Below are 15806 nucleotides of genomic sequence, written 5' to 3'. Positions count from 1 at the left end.
AAAAGGGGAAACGTTTGGAATCGTTTCTTAGCGTTTATAAACGTTTGGCTTATCGCTAAAAAGGTGAAACGTTTGGTTTTGTTTCGTAATGTTTGTAAACGTTTGGCTTAAATTTCTAAAAAGGTGAAACGCTTGGATTTGTTTCGTAACGTTTTAAACATTTGGCATAAATCGCTAAAATGGGGAAATATTTGGATTTATTTTGTAGCGTTTATAAACGTTTGGCTTAAATTGCTATAAAGGTGAAACGATTGGTTTTGTTTAGCAACGTTTGTAAACGTTTGGCTTAAATCGCTAAAAAGGTGAAACGTTTGGATTTGTTTCGTAACATTTATAAACGTTTGGTTTAGTTTCGTAACGTTCGTAAACGTTTGTCTTAAATCACTAAAAAGGTTTAACGTTTGGATTTGTTTCGTATGGTTTGTAAACGTCTGGCTTAAATTTCTAAAAAGGTGAAACGCTTGGATTTGTTTCGTAACGTTTGTAAAAGTTTGACTTCAATCGCTAAAAAGGTGAAACGTTTGGATTTGTTTCGTAACGCTTGTAAATGTATGGCTTAAATCGCTAAAAATGGGAAACGTTTGGATTTGTTTCGTAAAGTTTGTAAACATTTGGCATAAATTCCTAAAAAGGTGAAACGTTTGGATTTGATTCGCAACGTTTGGTTTAAATTGCTAAAAAGGTGAAACGTTTGGTTTTGTTTCATAACGTTTGTAAACATTCGGCTTCAATCGATAGAAAGGTGAAACGTTTGGATATATTTCGTATCATTTGTAAACGTTTGCCTTAAATCGCTACTAAAGGTGAAACATTTGGATTTGTTTCGTATTGTTTTAAACGTTTGGTTTATATCGGTAAAAAGGTGAACCGTTTAGATTTGTTACGTAACGTTTTAAACGTTTGGATTAAATTGCTAATAAGGTAAAACGTTTGGATTTGTTTCGTAACGTTTGCAAACGTTTGGCTTAAATGGCTAAAAAGGTGAAACACTTGTATTTGTTTCGTAACGTTTACAAATGTTTAGCTTAAATCGTTAAAAAGGGGAAACGTTTCACTTTTTTAGCAATTTAATCCAAACGTTTACAAACATTCTGAAACAAATCCAAGCGTTTCACCTTTTTAGCAATTTAAGCCAAACGTTTACAAATGTTACGGAACAAAACCAAACGATTCACATTTTTAGCGATTTAAGCCAAACGTTTACAAACGTTACGAAACAAATCCAAACATTTCACGTTTTTAGCAATTTAAGCCAAACGTTTACAAACGTTACGAAAGAAATCCAAGCGTTTAACCTTTTTAGCAATTTAAGCCAAACGTTTACAAACGTTACAGAACAGAACCAAACGTATCACATTTTTAACGATTTAAGCCAACGTTTACAAACGTTATGAAACTAACCCAAACGTTTCACCTTTTTAGCAATTTAAGCCAAACGTTCACAAACGTTACGAAAGAAATCCAAGTATTTCACTTTTTTAGTAATTTAAGTCAGACGTTTACAAACTTTACGGAACAAAATCAAAAGTTTCACATTTTAGTGATTTAAGCCAAACGTTTGGATTTGTTTCGTAACGTTTATAAACGTTTCGCTAAAATCGCTAAAAAAGTGAAACATTTAGATTTGTTTTGTAACATTTTAAACGTTTGGTTTTGTTTCGTAACGTTTGTAAATGTTTGACTTCAATCGCTAAAAAGGTGAAACGTTTGGATTTGTTTCGTAACGTTTGTAAATGTATCACTTAAATCGCTAAAAATGGGAATCATTTGGATTTGTTTTGTAAAGTTTGTAAACGTTTGGCATATATTTCTAAAAATGTGAAACGTTTGGATTTGTTTCGCAACGTTTGTAAACGTTGGCTTAAATCGCTAAAAATGTGATATATTTGGTTTTGTTCCGCAACGTTTGTAAACGTTTGGCTTAAATTGCTAAAAAGGTGAAACGTTTGGTTTTGTTTCATAACGTTTGTAAACGTTTGGGTTCAATCGATAGAAAGGGGAAACGTTTGGATTTCTTTCGTAACGTTTGTAAATGTTTGGCTTAAATCGCTAAAAAAGGTGAAACATTTGGATTTGTTTAGTAACGTTTTAAACATTTGGTTTAAATCGCAAAAAAGGTGAAACGTTTGGATTTGTTACGTAACGTTTTAAACGTTTGGATTAAATCGCAAATAAGGTAAAACGTTTAGATTTGATTCGTAACGTTTGTAAACGTTTGACTTAAATGGCTAAAAAGGTGAAACGCATGGATTTATTTTGTAACGTTTACAAATGTTTGGCTTCAATCGTTAAAAAGGGGAAACGTTTCACCTTTTTAGCAATTTAAGCCAAACGTTTACAAACGTTCTGAAACAAATCCAAGCGTTTCACCTTTATAGCAATTTAAGCCAAACGTGTTATGGAACAAAACCAAACGTTTCACATTTTGGCGTTTTAAGCCAAACGTTTACAAACGTTACGAAATAAATCCACACGTTTCACCTTTTTAGCAATTTAAGCCAAACGTTTACAAACGTTACGAAAGATATCCAAGCGTTTCATATTTTTAGCAATTTAAGCCAAACGTTTACAAACGTTACGGAACAAAACCAAACATATCACATTTTTGGCAATTTAAGCCAACGTTTACAAACGTTACGAAACAAATCCAAACGTTTCACCTTTTTAGCACTTAAAGCCAAACATTTACAAACGTTACGAAAGAAATCCAAGCGTTTCACCTTTTTAGCAATTTAAGCCAAACGTTTACAAACGTTACGGAACAAAACCAAACATTTCACATTTTTATCGATTTAAGCCAAACGTTTACAAATGTTACGAAACAAATCCAAACGTTTCACCTTTTTAGCAATTTAAGGCAAACGTTTACAAACGTTACAAAACAAATCCAAACGTTTCACCTTTATACCAATTTAAGCCAAACGTTTACAAACGTTACGAAAAAAAAGGTTTGGCTTAAATCGCTAAAATGTGAAACGTTTGGTTTTGTTTCGTAACGTTTGTAAACGTTTGGCTTAAATTGCTAAAAAGGTGAAACGCTTGGATTTCTTTCGTAACGTTTTAAACGTTTAGTTTAAATCGCTAAAATGGGGAAACATTTGGATATGTTTTGTAACGTTTATAAACATTCGGCTAAATCTCTAAAAAGGTGAAACATTTGGTTTTGTTTCATAACATTTGTAAACGTTTGGCTAAAATCGCTAAAAATGGAAAACGTTTGGTTTTGTTCCATAACGTTTGTAAACGTTTGGCTTAAATTTTGTAGCGTTCGTAAACGTTTGGCTTCAATCACTAAAAAGGTGAAACGTTTGGATTTGTCTCGTAATGTTTGTAAACGTGGGTTAAATCGCTAAAAAAGTGAAATGTTTGGATTTGTTTTGTAACGTTTTAAACGTTTTGTTTTGTTTCGTAACGTTTGTAAACGTTTGACTTCAATAGATAAAAATGTGATATGTTTGGCTTAAATCGTTAAAAAGGTAAAACGTTTGGATTTGTTTCTTATCGTTTGTAAACGTTTGGGTTAAATTGCTAAAAAGGTGAAACGTTTTAATTTGTTTCGTAATGTTTGTAAACGTTTCACTTCAATCGATAAAAAGGTGAAACGTTTTGTTTTATTTCAAAACGTTTGTAAACGTTTGGCTTAAATCGCTAAAAATTGTGAAACGTTTGGATTTGTTTTAAAACATTTGAGAACGTTTGGCTTAAATTTCTAATAAGGTGAAATGCTTGGATTTGTTTTGTAACGTTTGTACACGTTTGGCTTAAGTCGCTAAAATGGGGAAACGTTTGGATTTGTTTCGAAACATTTGTAAACGTTTGGCATAAATCGTTTAAAAAGTGAAACGTTTGGATTTGTTTCGTAACATTTATAAGCGTTTGGCTTTTTCGCAAAAAAGGTTAAACGTTTGTATTTGTTTCGTAAAGTTTGTAAACATTTGGCTTAAATTGCTAAAAAGGTGAAACGTTTGGATTTGTTTCGTAACGTTTGTAAACGTTTGGCTTAAATTGCTAAAAAGGTGAAACGTTTGGATTTGTTTTGTAACGTTTTAAACGTTTGGTTTTATTTTGCAACGTTTTAAACGTTTGGTTTTGTTTCGTAACGTTTGTAAACGTTTGTCTTAAATCGCGAAAAAGGTGAAACGTTTGGATTGATTTCGTAACCTTTTATAACATTTTAAACGTTTGGTTTTTGTTTCGTCACGTTTGTTAACGTTGGCTTAAATTGCTGAAAATGTGAAACGTTTTGTTTTGTTTCGTAACGTTTGTAAACGTTTCGTTTTGTTTTGTAACGTTTGGAAACGTTTGGCTTAAATCGCTAAAAAGGTGAAACGTTTGGATTTGTTTTGTAACGTTTGTAAACATTTGGCTTAATTTGCTAAAAAGGTAAAACGTTTGGATTTGTTTCGTAACGTTTATAAACGTTTGGCTTAAATTTCTAAAAAGGTGAAACGTTTGGTTTTGTTTCGTAATGTTTGTAAACGTTTGGCTTAAATTGCTAAAAGGTGAAACGTTTGTAAATGTTTGGCTTACATTATTAGCGATTTAAGCCAAACGTTTAAAACATTTCACCTTTTTAGCGATTTAAACCAAACGTTTACCAACGTTATGAAACAAATCCAAATGTTTCACATTTTTAGCGATTTAAACCAAACGTTTACAAACGTTACGGAACAAAACCAAACGTTTAAAGCGATACGAAAGAAATCCAAACGTTTTATATTTTTAGTGATTTAAGCCAAACATTTACAAACGTTATGAAACAAAACAAAACATTTCCCCTTTTTAGCGAATGAAGTCATACGCTTGTATTTAAAACGATTGAAACTCTTGGATTTGTTTCGTAACGTTTATAAACGTTTGGCTTAAATTTCTAAAAAGGTGAAACGTTTGGTTTTGTTTCGTAACGTTTGTAAACGTTTGGCTTAAATTGCTAAAAGGTGAAACGTTTGTAAATGTTTGGCTTACATTATTAGCGATTTAAGCCAAACGTTTAAAACATTTCACCTTTTTAGCGATTTAAACCAAACGTTTACCAACGTTATGAAACAAATCCAAATGTTTCACATTTTTAGCGATTTAAACCAAACGTTTACAAACGTTGCGGAACAAAACCAAACGTTTAAAGCGATACGAAAGAAATCCAAACGTTTTATATTTTTAGTGATTTAAGCCAAACATTTACAAACGTTATGAAACAAAACAAAACATTTCCCCTTTTTAGCGATTGAAGTCATACGCTTGTATTTAAAACGATTGAAACTCTTGGATTTGTTTCGTAACGTTTGTTAACGTTTGGTTTTAATCGCTTAAAAGGTTATACGTTTAGATTTGTTTCATAATGTTTGTAAAGGTTCGGCTAAAATTGCTAAAAAGGTGAAAACGCTTGGATTTGTTTCGTAATATTTGTAAACGTTTGGCATAAATCGCTAAAAAGGTGAAACATTTGGATTTGTTTCGTAACATTTGTAAACATTTGGCTTACATCGCTAAAAAGGGGAAACGTTTAGATTTGTTTCGTAACGTTTGTAAACGTTTGGCTTCAATCCTTAAAAAGTTTAAACGTTTGGCTTCAATCCTTAAAAAGTTTAAACGTTTGGATTGTTTCGTAACGTTTGTAAACGTTCGGCTTAAATTGCTAAAAAGGTGGAACGCTTGGATTTGTTTCGTAACATTTGTAAAAATTTGGCTTAAATCGCTAAAAAAGGGGGAAACATTTGGATTTGTTTCGTAAATTTTGTAAATGGTTGGCTTAAATCGCTAAAAAGGTTAAACATTTGCATTTGTTACATAACGTTTTTAAACATTTGGCTGCAATCACTAAAAAGGTGAAACGTTTAGATTTGTTTCATAACGTTTGTAAACGGTCGGCTTAAATTGCTAAAAAGGTGAAACGCTTGGATTTGTTTCATAACTGTGATAACCGCATGCGTTTTTAAGGTCGCATTTTCATTTTTAATGCAGGTTCACACGATTTTGACGAATTCCGTATTATACAAATGAATTGTGAAAAATAAATATGGAGTCGCCACCCGGGTTAACCGGGAAGGAAAAGACGGTTAAAGCATTATAACCATCTTCACCTCTTCAAAGATTCGGGTTCGGAAATACTATTTTATTCAATCCATCGTTTGCTTACTGATATTTACGAGTTAACTTTTTGATTTCTAATTCTAAGACAAAGGGGTCTCAAAACCAATATACCCTCACTGCTAATCGTATCCGAATTTAACAGGAGTTAGTTTTGAGTGAAAACTTTCGCGCAGAGCTCCGGGCTTCCCTCGAAGATGACGGTACTCATTTTCGTCTATCCTAAAATAGGGTGAATGGATCATCCGTTCCATTTTGTGAGTGTGTGTAACTAGTGAAGTTAAAAATAAATAAATAAACTAAATTAAACTAAATCCATAAATAAAAGTACACATATTGTATTACGAATCTAATTGCAAAAATAAAATAAATTATAACTTTACTGCTAAAACAAAATTAAATAAAAAAAGGACTATATTTGAGCATGTACAAATAAACACAAAAATATATTAAACATGGAACTAAAACTAACGTCAATTATAATAAGAATCCGTATAATAAATGACAGATAAAAAAAATATGATAAAAAAATCTAGATTTAAATCTGTATAAAAATAGATTTAAAAATAAATTAAATACAGACAAAATCAAAATAAATTATAATATGAATCCGTATTATAAGTGAGATAAAATAAAGATATAAAAAGTCAGAATGGAACCCATATATAAATTAATGCAAAAATATATTGAACACTGAAATAAAATTACCCTCAATTATAATACGAATCCATATTATATAAATGAGATGAAAGAAATTATAATTTTTATTGAAATAAAATAAAGCTTAAAAAGGCGAGACTTGGATCTGGGTCCCCAGATGCCTACGTATCCGGTGTGCCAGAATCAAAGTCGACGTAGTTCGAATGAGAATTTTTATATAAAAAAAGACAAGTGTTTGAAAATTGGATTTGAGTCCCGGTTTGTGTGCCGAGATGCCTACGTACCCAGCATACCGGGATCAAAACCCACGTAGTTCGTGTGAACTGTATTTTAGAAAAATGGAAATATTTTTAGAAAAGTGGGTTTGAATCTCAGTTTGTGTTTCGAGACGCCTACGTATCCGGTGTGTCGGAATCAAAACCCACGTAGTTCGTTTGAACTGTAAAACATAAATTTTTAAAAAAATGAATTTGAGTCTCGGTTTGTGTTCCGAGATGCCTACGTATCCAGTGTGTCGGAATCAAAACCCACGTAATTCGTTTGAACTGTAAATGGATTAAACAGTTTGGTTTTTATTTATTCATTTTTTTTAAAAATAAAATTTAAAAGTTTATTAATTTTGATATCTTATCCAAGATACCGTTAAAATTATTTATTTATATTAAACGGAAAATGAAATTCGGAATCCTAGATTTCGTTTTAATAATAATAATAATAAAAAAAAAAAAGCAAATGAAATAATAGATAAAAATCAATCATCTTGCAAAGGAGGTTGGCCATTAATGGTGTTATGTGCTGAACGCATTTTTATTTACTGAGTTCACTTAATTAACTAATATATAAGCCAATTTATTAAAGCAAAAGAAAATCATTTTTTTTAATTAGCAAGACACCCGTATATGATAATAAAGCCAACAATTATAAAACAAACTCAAATGTGGTAATAAGCCCAACTAAGCCATTTTTCAAATTCACTTTCTCCTTCATCTCCTTCTCAATTCAATACCTTCACTCTGTTCTTATTATTATTTTTTTGTCTTAGCACCCACCACTTATTTAAATCACTAATCTCTCTCCAATTTCAAGTTCAGGATTTTCTTTTAGCCAAATAAAGAGATCAAAAGAAAAAGATGTTAAGCCATGAACAACGAAGCATAAGAAATCTATAATCTTTTGTTTTTATTTATTATTTTCTTCTATGCGTAATCTTTGATTCCTGATTTCTTTTATTAATTTAACTTTTAAGTTTGGACCGATCCAATCAAATCGAGGTGATCAAATTTGATGGCAGCGATTGTGCCGTGGCTCAGTGATATCGATTAGATATGATCAAGACCGTATGGACGAGCGACTAAAACCTACAAGACGGGTTCGAGGCACTAGAAGCAGAATTGGGAAGATGGAGGTACAGAGAGGATGAGCTAAGTAGTTATGTCTTTTTTTTATCTTTACTCTGGACTGTGTTGTGATGCAATTATATTGAGTTTTAGTATCTTTTGAACTCTAATTCATTTTTAATAGGGTATCCACCCAGTTTGCTTATTTAGAATAACTATACGAAAATGGGTATCCACCCATTTGAAGTCACAACAACAAATATTCGATGAAAATGATATGAATTTATGCTAATAACCATTCACAGAGAAGAAAATAAGAGCATAATGTTATTGCATTAAAGAAAATGATAAGACATTGATTTTTAGAAGAACAATATACCTCTTTTCCTTGTTTTTTTATGTCTGTTTTTGGCGTTGAAATGGAAATTCCAAGTGAGTGTGTGGTGTGGTTGGTTTCGATTCTATTCTGTGATGGATGCCCTATCACCTTTGTGTCTTGATAAGCTCTTTCTTCTAGTTGCTACTTCAACTATTACTGAATAACTATGCCTATTTTTAACTCTGTTTTTTCCTATCTGTGTTTCAGCAGCTTTCTGCTCTCTTTTTGTTATGTATTTTTCTTGCTATTTCTGCAGTGTTCCTCCCTCTTTTTAGCGTATTTTTCTTGGTGTCCTTTTTTGCAATTGGCTGTGCTCCTTATATATAGGAACGGTTATTAACGTCTGATTGGATGCTGAGTGAGGTTCATTTACTTGCAGATTAAGGAGCTAAAGGGAGAGAGGATTAGGTGTTGGCTGGTGTATACAGGAAAGGGGTGTTTCAGGGCTGGAGTAAAACTGTAGCAGGCTTGAAATTGGGTTGGGGCATGAAGAGGATGTGATTATGGATATTGGCCAAGACTTGTTGGGTTCAAAATTTATTTCTTTGTATTTTAGATTTTTTTTTTATTCATTATTATATTATTAATTGTAATTTGAAACTGAAATTGATTAAATGACCAATGCATTTTGGCTCACCCTTTTATTTCAAATTTTATTAAATAATTTTTTTTTTAAAATAAATAAAAGACAATAAATATGTAAATTAATAAAAAAATAAAATTTTTATAAATAATGTGAAAGTAAATCCTAATTGGTAAAGAAATTAAATCGGTCTTTGAAACTCAAATTTAATTGACTAACAGTTCAATAGTTATATTAATTTTATAATTCAAGTCTGAAAATCGAACGCTTACAATTTGCCCCCTGCTTTGGAGAAATTTATGAACAATGAAGAACTATGCGATAAAGTTTTTTCTTTTTCTTTGAACGGTTTAATTCATAAATTACGACAAAGCAACGAGTAAGCATGTTAGCATAGATTTTTATAGGAATTATAAAATTAAGAAAAGTAAAGAACAAAAGTCTGAATTTAAAATGGGTTTCTAAAGGTTTATGCAACATTTACCCTTTAAAGCTGTAAAGTTAGCAAAATTTGAACTACCGAATAGCCAATGTTCAGGCTACGCGATACTCAAAGGTTAGTAAATAGCTGATGTGCCAGCCACGAGCAAAAAAAAATATGTTAGTGATAACTGATGTGCTAGCTACGGGAAAGTGAAAAATTAGTTAATAGCTGATGTGCGAGCCATGCAGTTGTGAAGAGTCCGTAAATAGCTGATGTGCCAGCTACATACATGTTAAGGGAAAGTAAAGAGTTAGTGATGATTTAGTAAATAGCCGGTGCACAGGCTATAAGTTAGTGAAGATTTAAGATAGCCATTGTGTAAGCTACCTAATTCGTAACCGTTGCGTAGGTTTTGAATAATGTGGACCGTTGTGTGGGTCAACGAACAAGACCATTGTGTAGGACGAAAATATTATCATGGCCGTTGTGTAGGCTATCCAATTCATAACTGTTGCGTAAGTTACGGGCTTCATAGACCCTTGTGTAGGTCAACGAATATGACCGTTGTGTTGGTCAAAAAGATTTTCATAGCCGTTACGTAAGCTATCCAATTTCATAACCGTTGTGTAAGTTATAAGCTTCGTAGACCGTTGCATAGGTCAACAAATATGATCATTATGTTAGTCAAAGATATTTTTTAGCCGTTGCGTAGGCTATCCAATTTCATAACCGTTGTGTAAGTTATGAGTACCATTGACTTTTTTATGAGCCAATGAATAAGACCATTAAGTAGGTCATAATATTTCCATATCCAGATTTTCCATATTATTTGTATGATTCGGAATGTTCCAAAAGTAAATCAAAAGATGTCGTGTATATGAATGCCCCTAATTTTTTAGAGACAACATGTATGCATGGATATGTGTGAGTGTAAGAACATTGCCCCCAATAGGTTGTCGTTGATGATTCAAATGATCTTTCATTCAGTTTTTTTTTCTTACTTCAAAAGTCTTGACAGATTATCTTCACGCCGCATATATCATTTACTTGCCATGAAATCTTTATTGGTAGCTCAAAATAAGAAATGATATAATTCTTTAAAGTAAAATTGCGCGATAATAGATCTTTCAATGTTGTTTCACCTCATTGTCTTGGGCAAAGTTTTTATATTGATCTTTATCTAAGCCGCCCTTTTGCGGGTTTTCAGCTTCGTCAATTTGTGTGCTCTAATTTTTGCCCGAGTCGCCCTTTGCGGGTTTTCAACTTGACGAGCAGCTCTAATTTTTGCTCGAGCCGCCCTTTGCTGGTTTTCGGCTCGATGAGCTTTTGTTTCATTTTATTTTTGTTCACTCTTTTTTTTTGCGTGAGCCGCCTACAGAGGTTTTCGACTCAACGGGATTTGCTCTAATTTTTGCTTGAGCCGCCCTCTTTGGGTTTTCAACTCAACGAGCTGCTCTAATTTTTGCTCGAGTCGCCCTTTGCAGATTTTCAACTCGACGAGCGTTTATTTTATTATTTTTTTTTTCTTTTTATTAATGAGGAAAAATATGCTCAATGATGAAATTTATGATGTAACGGATGACAAAGGAAAAAAAATCAGGTTTGGCAAGATTTTGAATGAAGTAAGTTTAAATTAGAAATTTGGAGGGGGTGGATATTTCATGAGGTAAATTTGTTAGGATAGATGAATGTATGAAAATGATTTTTTTTAATTAACTAGACTTGAACTCAATGATTTGAGTGCCTACGTACCTGCTGTGGCAGGATCAAAGTTAGCGTAGTTCGCAATAGACTTCCAAAATTTATTTTCAATGGTAGGTTGCGAAAGAAATGGACATATTTGTTTTGTGATTGGACTTGAACTCAATGGTTTGAGTGCCTACGTACCTGCTTTTGCAGGATCAAAGTCCACGTAGTTTGACCACTTTGTGGATAGGGTGGGTGACTTATTTGTTCTAAGTCTTCCCTGATTAATGCATAATACAATACTAAATTAAATGCACTCATATTTAAATATCAATTTGATATGTTTATTTCATTTAATAAGGGTACAATGTTTTAGCAATTTGCACAACCTGTTATTAGTTTGCCCATAAGGGTTTTCAAACTAAATATTTTCTCTCAATCCCTAACTTTTGCCTAAGTTGCTGTTGGATGTAGCAGCCTAGCGGGATAAAGCACACTCTCACTTAAACATAGTATTTCTTCAACCTATCCAGGTTGATTGGTTCAGTGAATTCATTGCCTTCCACATATGATAGCTTGACAGCTCCTTTTGAGAGAATCTTTTTGACTAAGTATGGACCTTCCTAGTTAGGTCGAAATTTTCCTCTTGGGTCAAATGGAATTGGTCTCGATTGCTTCAACACCAAATCGCCTGTTTTTATTTTGCTTATTTTGACCTTCTTGTTGAAAGTTCTGGCAATTCGCCTTTGGTACATGTGGTTATTGAACATTGCTCGCGTTCTTTTCTCGTCCAATACAGCCAATTGTTCATATCTTGCTCTAGCCCATTCGTATTCTGGGACTTGAGCCTCCAACACCACCTAAGTGATTGTAATTCAACCTCAATAGGCAAGACAACCTCCATTCCATATACTAAGGAGTATGGGGTTGCACCAGTTGACGTGCTTGCTGTTCTTCTGTACCCGTGTAAGGCGTATGGTAATTTCTTTGACCAATCTCTGTATGTCTCCACCATTTTAGCGAGAATCTTTTTAACATTTTTATTCGCCGCTTCCACTGCTCCATTAGCTTGAGGCCTATACGGTGAAGACTTATGGTGCTCGATCCCATTTTCACGCAATAGTTGTTTCACTTCTGCTTGGAATTGTACTCCATTGTCGCTCACAATATGGTGTGGAATCCCATATCTACATATTAAGCGAGTTTCAATGAATTCAGCCATTTGTTTTGCCCCCAATATCTTGTAGGATTCAGCTTCCACCCATCTTGTAAAGTAATCTATGGAAACCACGATGAATTCGTGACCATTTGATGCAGTCGGGTGAATTTTTCCAATAATATCGATTCCCCAAGCAGAGAAGGGCCATGGCGAAGTAAGACTATGCAATTCTGATGGCGGAATATGGCTTAGATCCCCATGAATTTGACAGTTATGGCACCTTCGAATGAAATGGATGCAATCGGCTTCCATCGTCAACCAAAAATATCCTTATCACATGATTTTACGAGATAATTCCTTACCGTTCATATGAGGTCCACAAACACCCGAATGAACTTCCTCCATAAGTTGTTTGGCTTTTTCTTCATCTATGCACAACAGGTGTAAGTCATGATGACGTTTATATAGTTTTCCATGTAATAAGAAAAATTGTTGAGCCAATTTCTGAATCAAATTTCTATCCTTTGTGGTAGCATCTACTGGATAATGTTTATCTTGCATGAACCTCAAAATATCATGAAACCAAGGCTTTTCATCTTGCGTGATGTCTAATATTCGTGCATCTTGAAAGCATGGAACCTTACTCCTTACCATTACTAGTGGCTTGACAAACAATCTTCCAAGATCGTCCCATACTGAAGCTAATCCAGCTAAAGCATCAGCTATCTGGTTTTCTTCCATGGGGATATATTTGAATTCAGCTACATCAAAATGTATCTTGAGAACTTCAGTATATTGGAGATAGGGTTTTAATTTTTCTTCTTTTATTTCCCACTCCTTTCTCACTTGTTTTATTACTAGACTGGAATCTCCAAAAATTTCTGCATGTTTGATTCCTATTGATATCAATGATTCCAATCCAAAAATACAAGCTTCGTATTCAGACATGTTGTTGGTGGCCCAAAAATCTAGCCTTTTGGATAATGGCATCCATTCACCTTCTGGGGAAACCAAAATGACGCCAATACCAGCTCCACTTTTATTTGCAGCACCATCGAAGTACATTTTCCACTTTCCAATATCTATTAGTCTAATGTCTTCATCTGGGAAGGAAAAGTCAATTACTTCACTATCATCTACTGGATTGTGTGCTAGGAAGTCAGCCACAGCTCTCCCCTTAATTACCTTCTTGGGTATGTATTGTATATCAAATTCCGACAGTAGAAGTAACCACCTCCCAAGCTTTCCTATCAGAATGGAGTTCTGTATAAATATCGCATGGGATCAATTTTTGACACCACATCAATTTGGTAATTCATAAAATAGTGTCTTAATTTTTTAGTGAGCCACACCATTGCCAGACACATTTTCTCCATCATTGTATATCTCTATTCATTTTCACTTAGTTTTTTACTGAGATAGTATACGGCATGCTCCACATATCCCACGTCTTCTTGTGCTAGCATAGCTCCCATTGCTTGATCCTCTATAGAAAGATACAATGTCAAAGGTTTTCGTGATTTGGGAGGCTTTAGGATCGGAGGATTAGACAAATAGTCTTTGATCTTATCGAATGCTTCTTGACACTGTTTTGTCCATATCATTGGCTGATTCTTTCTTAGCAATTTGAAAATTGGACCACACACGGTTGTTAATTTGGCTATAAATTTGCTGATATATTGCAATCTTCCTAGAAATCCTCTAACCTCAGTTTCCGTCTTTGGGGCCGGCATTTCTTTTATAGCTTTTTCTTTATCGGGATCAATCTTTATTCCTCTTTGGCTCACCACATATCCCAGTAATTTACAAGATCCCACACCAAAAATACACTTTTTGGGATTTAGTCTAAGGTTGTATTTGATAACCCTATCTAAAAACTTTTCAAGGGCTTCAAAGTATTCCTCTTCAGACTTTGCTTTTACTACCATATCATCGACATAAATCTCCACTTCTTTATGCATCATATCATGAAATAGAGTCGTCACAGCCCGTTGGTAAGTGGCTCCTGCATTCTTTAATCCAAACGGCATAACTTTGTAGCAAAATGTTCCCCATTCAGTAATGAATGATGTCTTGGCTTTATGGATTTGGGCAGTTAGTATTTGATTGTAACCTGAAAAACCATCACAGCAAGCGTACCACAACATTTCTGCAGCTGAGTCAACCAGAACATCAATGTGAGGCAATGGAAAATAATCCTTTGGAGAGGCTTTATTGAGGTCCCTATAATCCACACACATCCTAACTTTTCCATTCTTTTTAGGTACCGGAACAATATTGGCTAGCCACTCTGGATAATCGATCACTTCAAGAAAACCTTCTTTTATTTGTTTTTCTACTTCATTTTTAACTTTTTGTGCCCATTCTGGTTTCATACGCCTAAGCTTTTGTTTGACTGGTTTAACATGGTCATGTGTTGGAATGTAATGTTGAGCAATATCTCGATCTATTCCTGGCATATCTTCATAAGTCCATGCAAAAGCTATTTCTTTTTCTTTTAAAATTCTCTCATGTCTCTCTCTAAATTCAGGAGTGCAATTGCCACCTAAGAGTATTTCCCTAGGATTTTCAATTGTACCCAAATTAAATAAAATGTGTTCCATAGAATTGATATGAAATATGCTATGAAAATAATCTAATGCGCAAATGCTTCCATCAGGAAAAACATCAAACAAATAAACGAAGTTTGCGTTTATTGCATTAAACTTGAAAAGGAATACATCATTGTCATCCATTACATCAGAAAGAAAAACATCATCCTCTAAATCAAGAGGCTTGAACTTATTCTTAATGCAGTCCTCCATGGAGATGGTCCCAACTTCATCTTGGATCTCGAGAGCATGGTCTAGACCAATTAACATCTTGTTAATATTCCACTTTTTCTTGGTGCAAACATCCTTGACCGCATCGTTGAAGATTTCCCATCCGGGACACTCCTTTCGCGGTATCATGTTTGCATAATTTTTTCCAGTTCCTTCTTTCACGAATATGCCTTTCTCAGTTTGCATCGCACTTTTGTGAGCATTTCTTTGGTCATAACCGAGTTCATCCTTAGTGTTTTGTCCTCAAAAATCAGGAATTGTGGGAATGCCTTGCTGATTCTTGCCTAATCCATGGCCAGGGAAGAATTTCATATTCTTCATCATCATGGCAACTTGTGGGTCCATATAGTCTTCATATATCCCATCAACCAAATTAAAACCAGTGATTGGAGGGATTTCTGCTCCTAAATCCACTTTCGAGCATATTGTATCTTCCTCAGCCGAGATGGTAATAACTTCATCATTAAATGGAAATTTAATTTTCTGATGAAGGGTGGAAGGAATCCCTCCTAGAGCATGAAACCATGGTCGCCCAAGCAATAATGCGTAGCTGATTGGTATATCCACCACCATAAACTCCACTACAGATTCAATGGGTCTTACTTTAATGACTGTCTTGAAGGTTCCTTCTACTTGTCTCCTAGACTCATCATATCCCCTTATGATTAA

The 15806-nt window shown here is 33.8% G+C and overlaps 2 protein-coding genes across 2 annotated transcripts; both read right to left on the bottom strand.

The window, feature by feature from the left end:
* Positions 1-9691: 9691 nt before the first annotated feature.
* LOC126672432 (uncharacterized) lies at positions 9692-12627 on the bottom strand. The gene is made up of 3 exons (XM_050366381.1): positions 11873-12627; positions 11358-11436; positions 9692-9751 (listed from the first exon to the last, which is right to left on the bottom strand). The coding sequence occupies exons 1-3, from the start codon at positions 12625-12627 to the stop codon at positions 9692-9694; spliced, it is 894 nt and encodes a 297-aa protein (XP_050222338.1).
* A 21-nt stretch (positions 12628-12648) lies between these two features.
* Positions 12649-13691, bottom strand: LOC126672430 (uncharacterized). The gene is made up of 2 exons (XM_050366380.1): positions 13668-13691; positions 12649-13578 (listed from the first exon to the last, which is right to left on the bottom strand). Exons 1-2 carry the CDS (start codon positions 13689-13691, stop codon positions 12649-12651), a joined length of 954 nt encoding a protein of 317 aa, XP_050222337.1.
* Between the last annotated feature and the right edge of the window lie 2115 nt (positions 13692-15806).

The sequence above is a fragment of the Mercurialis annua genome, linkage group LG3 (assembly GCF_937616625.2).
Source record: "Mercurialis annua linkage group LG3, ddMerAnnu1.2, whole genome shotgun sequence".
Classification (NCBI taxonomy): Eukaryota; Viridiplantae; Streptophyta; class Magnoliopsida; order Malpighiales; family Euphorbiaceae; genus Mercurialis; species Mercurialis annua.
This window is presented reverse-complemented; position numbering and strand designations above follow the sequence as displayed.